General features: G+C 49.7%; 1 protein-coding gene across 1 annotated transcript in view; it reads right to left on the bottom strand.

The window, feature by feature from the left end:
• Positions 1-16,783, bottom strand: part of LOC119974696 (stonin-1) — a 183,091-nt gene that overhangs the window by 15,135 nt on the left and 151,173 nt on the right. The window contains exon 10 of the mRNA XM_038813834.1: positions 9,074-9,163. Coding sequence (XP_038669762.1) covers positions 9,074-9,163 — 90 coding nt within the window. The remainder of the gene's footprint in view (positions 1-9,073; positions 9,164-16,783) is intronic.

Here is a 16,783-nt window from a genome sequence, read left to right as displayed (position 1 = left end):
TGGACAAAATGGCGGCCGGTGGAGCCCCTGAGGAGTGGAGGCAGTGGGCTGAGGAGCAGCAGGCGGCCCTTCTGCGCTATTTCACGGAGCTGAAAGGGGAGTTGTTGGAATCCCTGAAGGTGACGACGAGTAAGTTGCTGGAGACCCAGACAACCCAGGGTGCAGCGATACTTGAGTTGCAGCAGCAGGCCTCTGAGCACGAGGAGGTGGTTTTGGCCCTTGTGGGGAAGGTGGAGATACACGAGGCGCTTCATAAAAAGTGGCAAGATCGGTTCGAGGAGATGGAGCTTCGGTCATGGAGGAAGAACCTGCGGATCCTGGGCCTCGAGGGGGGGCTGGAGGGGTCGGACCTGCCGGCCTATGTGGCCGTGATGTTGAACTCACTGGTGGGGGCAGGATCCTTCCATCTGCCCCTGGAGCTGGAGGGGGCCCACAGAGTACTGGCCAGGCGGCCTAAGGCGAATGAACCCCCGCGGGCGGTGCTGGTGCGGTTCCATCGGTTCAGTGACCGGGAGTGTGTTCTCCGATGGGCCAAGAAGGTGAGGAGTAGTAAGTGGGAGAATTCGGTAGTGCGTATCTACCAGGACTGGAGTGCGGAGGTGGCCAAGCGGAGAGCCGGGTTTAACCGGACGAAGGCGGTGCTCCATGGAAAGCAGGTGAAGTTCGGCATGTTGCCGCCTGCGCGCCTGTGGGTCACCTACAAGGACCGGCATCACTACTTTGAGTCCCCGGAGGATGCGTGGGCCTTTGTGCAGGCTGAAAAGCTGGACTCGAACTAGAGATTGGGGGCTGGGGGAGTTTTTCTATTTCTGTATCATTGTTTATGCTGTAGCGGGTTATTCTGTTTATTTCTGTTTTTTCTCTCGCTTTCGGACGATGTGGGTTATGGTTTTGTGTTCTAAGGCAGGTACTGGGGTTTGTGGTTGATATGTGTCTTTGTTTGTACGGAGTTGGTGGTTGGGTTGGGACTGCGGTTTGGGAGCTGCGTTAGGTGAGGTGGGGCAGTGTGAAAGCGCGGGCTTTTCTCTGGTTTCCCGCGCTGTGGGACGAGGGGGTGGAGCTGGTGGTGAGGGGCATGGCTATTAGACCGGGTTTCCCGCGCTGAAGCGGTGCCAAGGAGCTGACGCAGGGGAGGAGGGGGGACCTCATATCGGGAGGGGTCGGAGTTAGAGCGGGAGCTGCCGGGGTCAGCAGAAGTCAGCTGGCTCATGGGAGTACAGTGGAGGGAGAGTCGCGGCTTAAGCGAGCCCGGGTGTTTTCGCATCTGAAGGGGCTGAAGGCGGACGTGGCCATGCTCCAGGAGACCCACCTGAAGGTGGCGGACCAGGTCCGTCTGAAGAAGGGGTGGGTGGGGCAGGTTTTCCACTCAGGGCTCGACTCGAAGAACCGGGGGGTGGCGATCCTGGTAGGGAAGAGGGTGGCGTTTGAGGCATCTGTGGTTGTGGCTGATAGTGGCGGCAGATATGTGATGGTGAGCGGTAAGCTGCAGGGGGAGAGGGTGGTGTTGGTTAATGTGTATGCCCCAAATTGGGATGATGCTGGTTTCATGAAGCGTATGTTGGGCCGCATTCCTGGCCTGGAGGTGGGGGGCTTGATCATGGGGGGGGGGGGACTTCAATACGGTGCTGGATCCCCTACTGGATCGTTCTAGTTCAAGGACAGGCAGGAGGCCGGCAGCAGCCAAGGTGTTATGGGATTTATGGACCAGATGGGAGGAGTGGATCCCTGGAGGTTCAGGAGGCCGAAGGCTCGGGAGTACTCTTTTTTTCTCCCATGTGCACAGGGTTTATTCCCGCATTGATTTCTTTGTTTTGAGTAGGGGACTGGTCGCGAGGGTGGAGGAGGCAGAGTATTCGGCTATTGCGATTTCGGACCATGCTCCGCATTGGGTGGATCTGGAGATGGGGGAGGTGCGGAACCAGCGCCCGCTTTGGCGTCTGGACGTGGGGTTGTTGGCCGATGAGGAGGCGTGTAGGAGGGTTCGGGGATGTATCGAGAGGTACCTCGAGGTCAATGATACTGGGGAGGTCCAGGTGGGGATGGTGTGGGAGGCTCTGAAGGCAGTGATTAGGGGGAGCTGATCTCCATCCGAGCCCATAGAGAGAGGGGGGAGAGACTGGTGGAGGAGCTGTTGAGTGTGGATAGGAGGTACGCGGAGGCCCCGGAGGAGGTTTTGCTGGGGGAGCGGCGTAGCTTGCAGGCCAAGTTTGATTTATTGACCACCAGAAAGGCGGAGACACAGTGGAAGAAGGCGCAGGGAGCGGTCTACGAGTAAGGAGAGAAGGCGAGCAGGATGCTGGCACACCAGCTTCGTAAGCGGGACGCGGCTAGGGAGATTGGTGGAGTGAAGGATAGAGATGGGAATGTGGTGCGGCAGGGGGCAGAGGTCAATGAGGTCTTTAGGGACTTCTATAGGGAACGTACCGGTTTCGGAGCCGCTCGGCGGTGGTAGGGGGAATGGAGGTTTTTTGGACAGGGCTCCGATTCCCAAGGTGTGAAGGAGGAGCAGGGTGGAGGGATGGGGCGACGATTGAGTGGAGGAGTTGGTCAGTGAGATGGCCAAGGGGAAGGTGCGGATTGAGTTGGAGGAGTTGGTCAGTGAGATTGGCCAAGGGGAAGGTGCCGGGACCGGATGGGCTCCGGTTGAATTTAATAAGAAATATGCAGACCTGCTGGGCCCCCTGTTGGTTAGGACCTTCAACAAGGCATGGGAGGGGGTGTGTTCTGCCCCCGACGATGTCTCGGGCGCTAATCTCCCTGATCCTGAAGACTGATAAGGACCCCTTGCAGTGCGGATCATACAGGCCGATTTCACTGCTGAATGTAGACGGCAAGTTGCTGGCGAAGATCTTGGCCACTAGAATAGAGGACTGGGTGCCGGGGGTGGTACATGAAGATCAGACGGGTTTTGTGAAGGGGAGGCAGCTGAACACTAACGTGCGAAGGCTGCTAAATGTGATAATGATACCGGCAGCAGAAGGAGAGGCGGAGATTGTGGTGGCATTGGATGCGGAGAAGGCCTTTGACAGGGTTGAGTGGGGGTACTTGTGGGAGGTGTTGGAGAGGTTCGGGTTAGGGGTGGGTTTATTAAATGGGTGAGGTTGCTGTCCGAGGCCCCGATGGCGAGTGTAGCGACAAATGGGAGGAGGTCCGAGTACAAACGGGAGGAGGTCCACCGTGGGACGAGGCAGGGGTGCCCCCGTCCCCCTTGCTTTTTGCGCTGGCAATTGAGCCTCTTGCCATGGCTCTCAGGGAGTCGAGGAGGTGGAGGGGTTTGGTGCGAGGTGGGGAGGTCCGCTGTATGCGGACGACTTGCTGTTGTATGTAGCAGACCCGGTGAGGGGAATGCCGGAGATGATGGAGATTCTTGCTGAGTTCGGGAGTTTCTAGGGATATAAATTGAACCTGGGCAAGAGTGAGCTGTTTGTCGTACACCCGGGAGATCAGGAGGGGGGGATTGGTAGGCTCCCGCTAAAGAGGGCAGTGAGGAGTTTTAGGTACCTGGGGGTTCAGGTGGCTTGGAGCTGGGGGACTCTGCACAAGCTCAATTTTACTAGGTTGGTGGAGCAGATGGAGGAGGAATTTAAAAGGTGGGACATGCTGCCGTTGTCGTTGGCGGGTAGAGTACAGTTCGTTAAAATGATGGTGCTCCCGAGGTTTTTGTTTTTGTTTCAGTGCCTCCACATTTTCGTTCCGAGAGCCTTTTTTAGGAGGGTGAACAGCAGCATTCTGGGATTTGCTAGGGCGCACAGGACTCCGAGGGTAAGGAGGGTCTTTTTGGAGCAGGGCAGGGATAGAGGGGGGCTGGCGCTGCCCAACCTCTCTGGGTACTATTGGGCGGCTAACGTCTCGATGGTACGTAAGTGGGTAATGGATGGGGAGGGGGCAGCATGGAAACGGATGGAGATTGCGTCCTGTGGAGGCACGAGCTTGAAGGCACTGGTAACGGCGCCGCTGCCTCCAAGGAGGTACACTACGGGCCCGGTGGTGGCGGCTACCCTCAAAATTTGGGGGCAGTGGAGGCGACATGGGGTGAAGTGGGGGGCTCGGTGGAGGCCCCGCTGCGGGGGAACCACCGGTTTGTCCCAGGGAACATGGATGGCGGGTTCCTGGGGTGGCACAGGGCGGGCATTAGGAAGTCGGAGACCTATTTATCGACGGGAGGTTCGCGAGCCTTGGTGAACTGGAGGAGAAGTTTGAGCTCCCCCCCGGGGAATATGTTCAGGTACCTTCAGGTCAAGGTGTTTGCTAGGCGACAGGTGGAGGGGTTCCCTTTGCTGCCCCCGTGGGGGGTAAGGGATAGGGTGCTTTCAGGGGTGTGGGTCGGGGATGGGAAGGTGTCTGACATCTACCAGGTAATGCAGGAGGTGGGGGAGGCGTCGGTAGAGGAGCTGAAGGCTAAGTGGGAGGTGGAGCTGGGGAGCAGATTGAGGAGGGGACATGGGCGGACGCCCTGGAGAGGGTGAACTCCTCCTCTTCATGTGCGAGGCTTAGTCTCATCCAGTTCAAGGTGCTGCACTGGGCCCACATGTCCGGATCTAGGATGAGTAGGTTCTTTGGGTGCGAAGACAAGTGCGTCAGGTGTTCGGGGAGTCCAGCGAACCATGCCCATATGTTCTGGACATGCCCGGCACTGGAGGAGTTCTGGAAGGGGGTGGCGAGGACGGTGTCGAGGGTGGTGGGATCCAGGGTCAAGCCAGGCTGGGGACTCGCGATATTTGGGGTTGGGTGGAGCCGGGACTGCAGGAGGCGAAAGAGGCAAATGTCTTGGCCTTTGCGTCCCTAGTAGCCCGGCGGAGGATCTTGCTGCAGTGGAAAGATGAGAGACCTCCGAGCGTGGAGACCTGGATTAATGACATGGCAGGATTCATTCAGCTGGAGAGGGTCAAATTCGCCCTGAGGGGGTCGGTACAAGGGTTCTTTAGGCGGTGGCAGCCTTTTCTCGACTTTCTGGCTCAACGATAAGGTACTAGGTCAGCAGCAGCAGCAACCCGGGGGGGTGGGGGGGGGTTTGTTATATGTGTTGTTACTGGTGCCGGGGTGTGTTTATTACTATTATTGTTATTATTTGTTGATATATATTTTTCAAAAAATTCCAATAAAAATTATTTTTTTTAAAAAATAATTATTCGGCTATTTGATTTATTTTGCAGTTTGTGGTGCTTCGGAGTGGACAAATTAGCAATCATGTTTACCTACATAACAGTGACAAATATAATAAATTACCTTTGCAACACTTTAGGTGTTATGGTAAATGGACTACTAATTGCAAGCTTTCTGTCTTCTTTATCCTTGGACCCTCTTTCATAAAATAACTTCCAGCTACCTTTCACCTGGTACTTTTCATGTAGCAACTGCTCATATCTGTTTCTGGGGCACCGTCCAGAGTTTCAAACACTCCTTATGTGAAACAGCAGTTTACAAATACTTCCTCCAATGTAATAACTGCGTGCAGTGTTCATGGAGCGGTCTTCTCAATGTTGCGTGGGCTAAATGTAGATTCTGTTCTCTCAATCATTTCCAATATATTTGCAAGCTCAATCCTGCCTTCCGAGTGGCTCTGCCTGCCATTTCTTGACGTCACACCCTGCTGCAATCAAGCTGAACACAGTCTCCAGAAACTACATCTCAAGTTTCTCCTTTGCAATCTACGGCCCTGCGGTCTGAACACTAACATTAGCAATTGAAAGCAACAGCTGTTTCTCTCATTTTTTCAGCTTGTTTCTCCGGACTTTCAGAATTCCCTCATATTTTTGAGCTAAATCCGATTCCCCCAAACCTTTTACTTGAATGAGATAATCTTTCTACATCATCAAGTTCTCTTTCACCTCTTTTCAGCTGTTTCAAAAATGTGTTTTTCTGTAAATCCATCAACTGACTTTTCTTATATTTTGATCTTTTTGTTCATTGTTCTACTTCTTCATTTGGTTTACTCTTTCAAAGGATCTCACTTATTTATGTCCTCTCTCTTTACAATCATTTTTTAAAAAAACTTTTCTTCTTTAGTTGCACTACTTGGAAGTTTTGATTTTGTGTTGTATGAGGCTTACCTGGAATATTCAGCTAAGATTATTAGAACATTGTCCGAAACAACCCTGCGAAGTTGGACTATGTCTCTCAAAACAAAAGAACCTATTAAACAATAGAAGATCCCAAGAGCTAATCTCTTCCATTTTCTCAGAGGAAATATCTTACCAATGTAGGAGGGTGAAAGTTTATTCCCAGAATGATCTAAATCTAGGTTTCTGAACAAGCATAAAACAATATTCTGACCCTCTTCTAACCTTCAAAATTAACTAAAGGAGATACATTTTCTGACAATGGAGCCCAAGTGCTAAAGTACCACAATCTCTGGTCTTGAAGTAGAACTGGTACAATCTACTGTGACATGAATGTTGGCAGCATTTTCTTCCATCTCTTGCGGATCAAGCTTGCCATCATCGTCAGCCATGTGACTTATTTTTGAAGATGTCTGCCACTACTTTGCAGATTAACTAGATGTTGGAAAGTCAACTTAACTGTGACACTTTAAATCAAAGTATTATCCTCCACATACCCAAGGCAGAAAATTCTAGATCACATGGTTCCCTTATTAATTTGTGCAACTATTTTACACACTTCCATAATAAAAGCACGGAGGTCTTACAGCAACAATGCCTTGCCTCTGAGCCAAAAGCTCTGGATTCAAGTCCCACTCCAGGACTTGATGGTCAAGGAAAGTACATTTCTGGAGGCCAAACAGGTTGAATATAAATTTGCATATCTTTCCAACTTATACATATTGCAGGCAATAAAAGGGGGAGGGATTCCAGGTCAGCCATGTGATGGAAAGAAATTTGTGCCTTCACCATCACAATCCATGACTCCAGGCTATAACATGCATGTAAAAGTATATGCTATCACAGCAACTCTGACTCCTTGGGAGGCCAGTTGACAGGATAGCTGGTATAGATCAGACTGGCGCCAATGGTATGGGGTTTGATCCCCATTCAAGTTGAGATGGATTCTGAACCTGCCATCTAGCCCTACTTGTGGTGGAGCTGGTGGTGCTATAGGTCAGGCCTACCTTTGGGCAGAGAACTTGAGAAGAATACAAGTACCATTCTAATGTCAGAAATACTGCTTCTAATTTTAATCTGCTGATATGCCCTTTTAACCAGCAAATGAGAGAATTTCAATTTGCCTCAATGTATCAATGGCTTAAACTTCCAAAAGAAATTTCAGCTCGAAAGTTACAGTAAGTGCAGACAAATCTCGAATCAAGAGAATAATGAGACACATATCTGGAGACTGTTGCTGCATAATCCACTTCGAAGGTGGTTTTGGTTTATTAGAATATATGTTACGTAGTAAGAATAAATTCCATTCCTTTCAGTCACATTATCCAAATCCTAGGAGTTCAACAGATTTACCATGCCACTTGGCAGCAATTTCAAGACATTACCTATTTTCTGAAAAGCAAGCTTAAAATTGATATAGTCAAACACAAATGTCATACTTTACTATGGAACTTCCGCTGCCTTGCTTCATCTTCCTGTTGTTTCAAGAGCCCCCTGACAATCTACCTTTGAAACCACACATTTGATCACATCTCAATTTCACACCTGATTGGGTCTGACTCCCAACTGTGAATCACTTTCTTTGCTATATTAACAGAGCTAAATAAGTATACATTTTTGGTATGGAAGACATTATTTGACAACAGGGGTAGGTGGGGAGGAGGAGGTAAAGAATCTTCAAATGCCCACGGGGGATGATCAGGAAACTAAGGAAATTCGGCATGTCCACATTAACCCTTACCAACTTTTACAGATGCACTATAGAAAGCATCCTATCGGGCTGCATCACAGCCTGGTACGGCAACTGCTCGGCCCAGGACCGCAAGGAACTTCAGAGTGTCGTGAATACCGCCCAGTCCATCACACAAACCTGCCTCCCATCCATTGATTCCATCTACACCTCCCGCTGCCGGGGGAAAGCGGGCAGCATAATCAAGGATCCCTTCCACCCGGCTTACTCACTTTTCCAACTTCTTCCATCGGGCAGGAGATTCAGAAGTCTGAGAACACGCATGAACAGACTCAAAAACAGCTTCTTCCCCACTGTCACCAGACTCCTAAATGACCCTCTTATTGACTGACCTCATTAACACTACACCCTGTATGCTTCAACCGATGCCAATGCTTATGTAGTTACATTGTATATCTTGTGTTGCCCTATTATGTATTCTCATGTATTTTCTTGAATTTTGTTTAATTCCCTTTTCTTCCATGTACTGAATGATCTGTTGAGCTGCTTGCAGAAAAATACTTTTCACTGTACCTCGGTACACGTGACAATAAACAAATCCAATCCAATCCAATCCAATGTATCAAAACCAGCCTAAAATGGAGGCAAAAAGCAAGTGGAACCCAGAGCTTCAACCATTGAAAATAAAAACCACACTGGCACAAAGAGCAACAGCAGCACACACAAAACCTTCTTTTCTACCCTTGTTTTCCAGTTGAACGGTAATCATTTTTCAATTTCATGTTTCTTAAACTCAACTAAGACAGACATCAGAGCTTCTAAATGGGCATTAAAATGATCATAAGTATACCACAAGTCTAGCTATAAACTGTCTACCGCTGTAAATTTCAATCATACAATAATTCCATTTAATATTTTTCGGATGCTGCTTTTTCCCCCCTAATATCTCAATTTTACTCTTTCCTGGAGATGTCTCTTATCTTGTAGGCATGTGGTCAGCCTAACATGCACCTTGCTTACAAAGTGCCTCCATCTGTCCCGACAAGTAGAAGGACAGACAGATACATACTTCCTTACAATTTTATCTCTTGTCACGAGGGTAAATATCAAGTCTATTCATGCACCTTCCTATAAGCAAAAATACTAGAATTGGGAATTAATTCAAACCAAGCAGCAAACACTGTGACCCATTGCTTCATGAGGCTGCACCTTTGTCTTTGAACCACTTGGTCATAAATTACTTTTAAAATAAAAACACATGTGCTTTGAAAGAAAAGTGAATAAATACATATTTTCTTGAATGCAATAACACAAATGGACTTACCTTGTCATATTGGCAAACAATTACATTTTCTGTATCAAACAGGTCAGGTATCTCCTGTTCACTTACATCATCTCCTGAATTCAAAGGATCCTGCAAAATACATCGGGTACAGATTAGTTTACCCTGCATTAATTAGCCAAGACAAATGACCAATAACATTTCTGCAAGAAGGGAGAGATGGCGGTGGGCATGGGCCTGGAGGGGTGCAAGACTTGGGCCGGGGTTGGCCCTTGGCCCAAGTAGAGTTATGGCTGACCAGTAAGGGGGGGGGGGGGGGGGGGACCAGCCCCCCCACCAGGTTGGTCACGTGGAACGTGCTAGAGTTGAATGGGCCAGTTAAATGATCGTGTGTGTTCACGCATTTGAGTTGACTGAAGACAGACGTGGTGTTTCTGCAGGAGACGCACTTGAAATTGGGGGATCAGACCAGGCTGAGGAAGGGGTGGGTAGGGCAGTTGTTCCACTCGGAGCTGGATATGAAGACGAGGAGGGTGGCGGTGTTGATCAATAAGATGGTGGCGTTTGTGGTTAAGGAGCATTGTGGCCGATCCAGGGGGTTGGTATGTAGTGGTTAGTGGGAAGCTCGAGACGATGCCAGTGTGGTTAATTTGTATGGCCCAAATTGGGGTGATGTGGATTTCATGAGGCAAGTGTTGGGGAAGATTCCGGGTTTAGATACGCATCGGCTGATTATTGGGGGGGGGGGGGGGGGGGTTTAAATACGGTCCTGAATCCGAGCCTGGATCGGCCGAGCCCAAAGTCGTTGAGGAGGTCGGAAGTTGAGGGGGTTCATGGAGTGCACGGGAGGTGGACCCGGTAGAGATTTGGGATGACGAGGGCGAAGGAGTTTTCATACTTCTCGCATGTGCACCAGGTGTATTCCAGGATTGATTTTTTTTTGTCATGGATAAGGCACTGCTGGCAGGGGTGGCTGACTCGGTGTATTCGGCAATTGGCACCATATTGTGCGAAGCACTCAAGGCTGTAATGAGGGGGGAGTTTATTTCGATTCGGGCACACAGGGAGAGGGAGATCGGGAGTAGAGGGCAAGGCTGGTTGAGGAGATATTGAGGGTGGATAGGAGGTACTTGGTGGTGCCAGAGGAGGCGTTGTTGAAGGAGAGGCAGAGGCTCCAGATGGAGTTTAGGTTAGTGTTGACGGGGAAGGTGGTGGGGCAGTTGCAAAGGGCCAGTGTATGAATATGGGAAGAGGCAATTAGGATGCTGGCCCATCAGCTGAGGAAGCATGCAGTGGCGGGAGAGATTGGTAGAGTGAAGGACAGGGAGGTAGTGGTGATGGATCCGGAGGGTGTGAATGGAGTATTTGAGGCCTTTTATAGGAGGCTTTATGACACGGAGCCCCAAGGGGGATGGGGGTTGGGAGATGGTTCCTGGATAAGTTGGAGTTTCCCATGGTGGAGGAAGGGCGGGTGCAGGGCCTGGAGGTCCAATTGGGCTGCGGGAGGTGATGGGTGGTATGGGGGCGATGCTGGCAGGGAAGGCCCCAGTGGGACGGGTTCCTAGTGGAGTTTCATAAAAGTTTGGACAGAGCCGGAGCCACTGCTGGTGAGGGTGTATAATGAGGTGAGGGAGAGGAGGGAACTCCCCCCTACTTTGTTACAGGCTTCTACCTTCCTGATTCTTAAAAAAGATAAGGACCCGATGCAGTATGGGACATGCCGCCTGATATCGCTGTTGAATGTAGATGCTAAGTTACTGGTCGCGGATTGAGGACTGTGTGCCAGGGTTGATTGGGGAAGATCAGACGGGTTTTGAGAAAGGAAGGCACTTGTTGGCAAATGTCTGGAGGTTATTGAATGTGTGTTTGGGGGGGGGGGGGGGGGGGCTGCAGGAGGTCGAGGTGGTAATGGGGACGGGATTGTGGAGGCTTTTGCTCGGGTGGAGTGGGCGTATTTGTTTCTGAGGGAGGTTCGGGTTCGGGCAGGGGTTTGTGGAATGTGTCTGGCTGCTGTACAAGGTATGTGTACTGATGAACTGAGTGAGTTTGGGGCACTTTGGGCTTCACCGTGAGACGAGGCAGTGGTGTCCACTCTCCCCATTGCTTTTCGCCTTGGCGACAAGAGCCACTGGCAATGACGCTCAGGCCGTCAGAGGATTGAGCGGGGGAGGGGGCATAAGGTTTTGTTGAACGTAGATGATCTGCTATTATACATTTGAGACCCGTTAGGCTGCATTGGGGTATCATAGGGATTTTGCAGGAATTTGGACAGTTTTAGGGGTATAAATTGAATATGGGAAAAAGTGAGGTGTTCCCAATCAATGCTGGGGGCAGGAAGGGAAGTTAGGCGAGCTGCCATTTAGGTGGTGGGGACGAGCTTTAAATACCTCTGTATCCAGGTGGCGCAGAGCTGGGCCCAGCTGCATAGGTTGAATTTGGCTCGGTGGGTGGAGGGGGTTAACGTGGACTTTAGGAGATGGAACGTTTTGCCGTTGTCGTTGGTATTGCGGTGCAGTCAGTTAAAATGACGGTGCTAGGTTTCAGTTCGTTTTTCAGAATAACCCCATCTTTGTCCCCAAATCATTTTTCAGAAAAGTCAATGGATTGATCTCGGGGTTGTGGGGGCAGTGAAGGTCCCATGGGTGCGATGGGCTTCTCTGGAGGCGAGGGGGAAGGCGGGGGAGCGCTGACATTGCCGAATTATTATTGGGCTGCAAACATAATGATGGTGAGGAAATGGGCTGTGGAAGAGAAGTCAGTTTGGGGACAGGTGGAGGCAGCATTATGTAGGGACACATGCTTGAGGGCTTGTTGGTGCCTCTGCCGTCCTCGCCGGCCAGGTATTCCGTTAGTCCAATGGTGGTGTCGGCTCAAGAGTGTGTGGGATAGTATAGGTAGCACCTGGGGTTGGAGGGCATGTTGTTGTGGGCGCCTATTTCGATATCCATAGATTTGTACTGGCGAGACTGGATGTGAAGTTCCGGGGGGAGGCAGCAGACGGGATTGAGTATTTCAGAGACCTGTTTATAGGGGCAAATTTGCGGGGCTGTAGGAGTTGTTTGAGCTGTTTAAGGGCAATGAGTTTAGGTAGCTGCTGGTTCTGGATTTTGTGAGGAGAGAGGTGCTATCTTCAGTGCCACAAGATAAGCTTCTGTCGGAGGAAGAAATAGGGGAGGGGAAGGTTTCGGATATTTACAAGGAATTGCCCGGGTGGAGGATGTTAAGCGCAAGTGGGAGGAGTTGAAGGGGATTCCGGGGACTTAGACATGGGCCAAAGCTTTGCAGAGGGTGAATGCAGCCTCATCGTGTGCAGGGTTAAATAAGTGCATAGGGCCCACATGACAGTGGCGAGGATAATCAGGATTTTGAGGGGGTAGAGGATAGATGTGGGCGGTGGGAGGGGCCCACAAATCATGTTTTCGGCGTGTCCAAGATTGTGGGGGTTCTGGCAGGGGTTTTCAGACGTTATGTCTGAAATTCTAGGATGAGGGTGGCCGCGACTCCGGAGGTGGCGATATTCGGGGTGGGAGAAAGAGGGGTTGTTGTATTGGCCTTTGCCTCCGATAGCCCGGAGACGGAGTTTGTTATGTTGGAGGGACTTGGAAACCTCTGCAGGCAGGGGTGTGGATGAGCAACCTGGCAGAATTCCTGTGGTTAGAGAAGATGAAGTTCACTCTGCGAGGGTCGGTCGAAGGGTTCACTTGGAGGTGGAAGCCGTTCATCGATTTCTTCAAGGGGGATTGAGGTGTCATCGGAGGCTTAAAAAGGAGAAGATGGGACATGGTTTGGAGGGGGGTCAGTGTTAGATCTTTTGGTTCGATTCCCAGCTTGGTTCATTGTCTGTGCAGTCTGCATGTTCACCCTGTGTCCGTGTGGGTTTCCTCCGGGTGCTCCAGTTTCCTCCCACAAGTCCCGAAAGGCATGCTGTTAGGTAATTTGGACATTCTGAATTCTCCCTCTGTGTACCCAAACAGGCGCCGGAGTGTGGTGACTAGGGGATTTTCAAAGTAACTTCATTGCAGTGTTAATATAAGCCTACTTGGGACGCTAAAAAAGATTATTGATTACCTGCTGCACCTGCAAACCAATTTTTTGCGATTCATGCACAAGGACACCCAGGTTCCTCTGCACAGCAACATGCTGCAATTTTTTACCTTTAAAATAATAGTCTATTTAGCTGTTATCCCGACCAAAATGGATGACTTCACATTTTCCAGTGCGAGTCTTAAGCTCCTGGCAGGGTCATCCATCACGGTAAGGTTGGTGGGAGGAACCAGACAAAGCGCAATTCTAAAACAAACCTTAAACGGTGGATCAGGCGGAAGATTCAACAGATGAAGGCTGCAGAAATAGGGAGATCCCCAGATGTCAAGGTTCTCTTGCCACTGGTACTGGACCTACTCTCTATCAAGGCCCATGTGTCTGCTGATGTGCAACGTCAGACACAAGTTAAAAAGATGTCCTGCACCGGGTGTCTACCCAAAGAAAACCAGCACAACCCCACCCACACAGACAAGCCCTGCGGCGATTGGCGAGAGGTGACAGGGACAGGACTGTGAGATCTGAAAGTCCTCGGACCGGCACATAGGCGGTGGAGTTTGATTCAGTCGTCTCGTTCTTAGAATAAGGAGATCATTTCAGCAGCTTTCCTCATGGCTGAGCAGCCCTCTTTAGGATCCACTCTCCCCGCATGGGGAAAGGGCTACAAAAGGTGCCTAAAGGTAGTCTGTTCCATCCCCAACGTGGCTGGAAAACCACATCCAGCAGCTCATCTACCTGCGGTCAGAAAATCAAAGTTAAACTAAATTTTGGAACCTGGAATGTACAAACCCTTGTGGAAAATGAGCAAAACAATCAACCGGAACAGAGAACTGCCCTTGTTGCCCATGAACTCAGGCACTGCCCTGCAAGAGACCCCAAGAGCAGGCGAAGGGCAGTTGTGAGAAGATGGCAGTGGTCAAACCTTCTTCTGGAAGGGAAAACCCAAAGATCAGCTCAGGATGCATGAAATTGGTTTCACCATCAAGAACAGACTCGTCAACTATCTCTCAGAGCTCCCCGTCGGCATCAACGTGCGCCTCACAACCCTCTCCTACAACTTGCCAAGAACCAGGAGGCAATGGTTGCAAGCGCCTAGGCCCCAATTTGATCCCAGTGATGAGTCCATAGGAGTTTTCTAGTCCACCCTGGACACCATGTGCTCCAATTTCCCAAAGGAGGACAAGATCATCCTCCTTGGAGACTTCAAGGGTTGGAAAGGACTCCCAAATCTGGAAAGGAGCCATCGGAAAGGAAGCGGTTGGGAATTGATTCTCGCAACGGGGTTTTCTGTTCGCCAAGCACGCAGAATTTCAGCTTATCACTAAAACACCGTTCCGCGAAAAAGACAAGTTCAAAACTTCCTTGAGACATCTACAATCAAAGCACTGCCACACTCAACTTCATCATGTCCGATCCAGAGACCAAAAGGATGCCCTCGTCACAAAAGTGATGACTAGTGCAGGTGGCTGCTGGACAGACCACCAGCTCATCTGCTCCTCTTATGTCCACCAGAAGCAGCGGAAGATGAAAAAACAGCTTAGAAAAAAGATCAACATTGAGCAGCTTCAAGAGCCAAGCATGCTACTGAATTTCCACCAATGTCTTCTCCAATATCCCCCATCTAATGTAATAGAGGGAAACTGGAAAGAGCTGAAGACAGCCATCATCTCAAACTGTGAAGAAACCATTGGATGCAAGACCAGGAAACACCAAGACTGGTTCAATGAAAACTACCACACCATCCAGAACCTCAGACAACCCACACCATCCAAGACCTCATAGACAAGAAGAAGAAAGCTCTCCACATCTAGTAAAGCAACATAACCAACAAAGCTCCCAAATTAGCCAAGGCGGAGGTCTAAAGAACAACAAGGGAGATCAAGAACCAATGGTGGACTGAGAAAGCTAAGATGCTGCAACTCCTTGTCAACAAGCATGGCACCTGGGGCTTCTTCAATGCCACCAAGGCAATATAAGGACCAAAGGCCTCAAACTGGTGCGGCAGAAGGACTCTCTCAAAACGCTGAGAAAACATCTGCCTTCAATGGGGGGGAACACATCAACGAACCCCTAAACTGTGCGTAAATCATGGATGAGGGCACGTTTGAGGAAATCCCCCAACTCCCCATAAATGATGATCTTTGACTGCCACCAGGCGTGAACGAAGTTGTCATTAAACACAAGAATAACGGAAAAGCTGCAGGGTCGACAAGATCCCAGTGGAGATTTTCAAACTTGGGAGGAAAGGAGATTACCAGTCATCTCCATCAGTTGTTGCTTAAAATCTGGGACAGGGAAGAAATTCCTGCCGACCACAGAGATGCAGTCATCGTCAACATCTTAAAGGAGACAAAGCGGACTGTGGGAACTACCAAGGAATCTCCCTACACTCCATCACCGGGAAGACCATCACACGAATCCTCGCTAGTTGCCTTCTCCCAGTCTCCGAGAAATCCTTTTGGAAAACCGGTGTGATTTCCAACCAAACCATGGAACAGTGGACATGATCTTCACTGCTCAACAACTTCAATAGAAGTGCCAGGAGCAACGTCAACCACTTTACATGGCCTTCATTAATCTGATCAAAGCTTTTGACTCAGTGAATCGGGAAGTGCTATGCAAGACCCTGTCAATGGCCAAAATGTCCAGAGAAATTCAACAACATCCTCTGATTCCTCCACAACATGTCAGCGACAGTCCTCACCAACAGAAATTCAGAAATCTTTGAGGTCAAGACTGGAGTCAAGTAGAGATGTGTCACTGCCCCACCCTTTTCTCCATCTTCATCACCACCATCCTTCACCTTGTCAAGAGCAAGCTTCCCAGTGGAGTGGACATCGTCTACAGGATGAACAGAGAACCTTTCAACATCAACCAGTTGAAATCAAGAAGAAAACAACACTGACATCGCACGAGAAACTTCAGTATGCAGATAACATCACCATCTCCACTCTCTCAGAAGAGAATCTCCAAGCCATGCTTGACACCTTCATGGAAGCATAGCAAAGAAATGATTTCAGCCTCAACCGCGAGAAGACTCAAGTCCTTTACCAACCAACCCCAGGACAAGATCTGGTCTCTCCCTCCATCACAGTCAACAGAGAAACCCTACCAAACATTGAGTATTTCTTATACCTGGGGAGTCACCTCTCCTCCAAGGCTGACATTGATGTGGTGATCTAACATTGTATCCAATATCATGAGCACTTCCTTTGGATGTCTTAATGCAAATAGTCTTTGTCGACCTCAACATCCGTGCTGACACCAAGATCCTCATGTACAAAGCCATTGACCTTCCAGCTCTTCTATATGGCTCAGAAACTTGGGACTATGTACAGATGCCACCCCATGGCCTTGGAGAGGTACCATAAACCCTGTCCAAGATGGATTCTCATCATTAGCCTTGGAGGACAGACGTATTAGATTAGTGTCCATGAAGTAACCAAGGGCACGAGTATAGAGGTCACAATCATCCAAAGCAAATTCCACTCGTCCAGCCATGTCGGAATCCTGATTGCCAAAGCAAATCTTCTTTGCACAGCTCAAGAAAAGCTTCCAAACAAGAGAACAAAGGAAGAGCTTTACAGACACCCTGAAGGTTTACCTCAAGAAATGCAACATAGGCGTCAACACCTGGGAGACCCTTGCTCAGGAGACCTAATTGGAGGAACTTCCTGATAAAAGAGACAGACTTCCTGATAAAAGGGACAC

Source organism: Scyliorhinus canicula, chromosome 1, assembly GCF_902713615.1.
Source record: "Scyliorhinus canicula chromosome 1, sScyCan1.1, whole genome shotgun sequence".
NCBI lineage: Eukaryota > Metazoa > Chordata > Chondrichthyes > Carcharhiniformes > Scyliorhinidae > Scyliorhinus > Scyliorhinus canicula.
The sequence above is the reverse complement of the archived record's forward strand: the minus strand, read 5'-3'. Positions and strand labels throughout refer to the sequence as shown.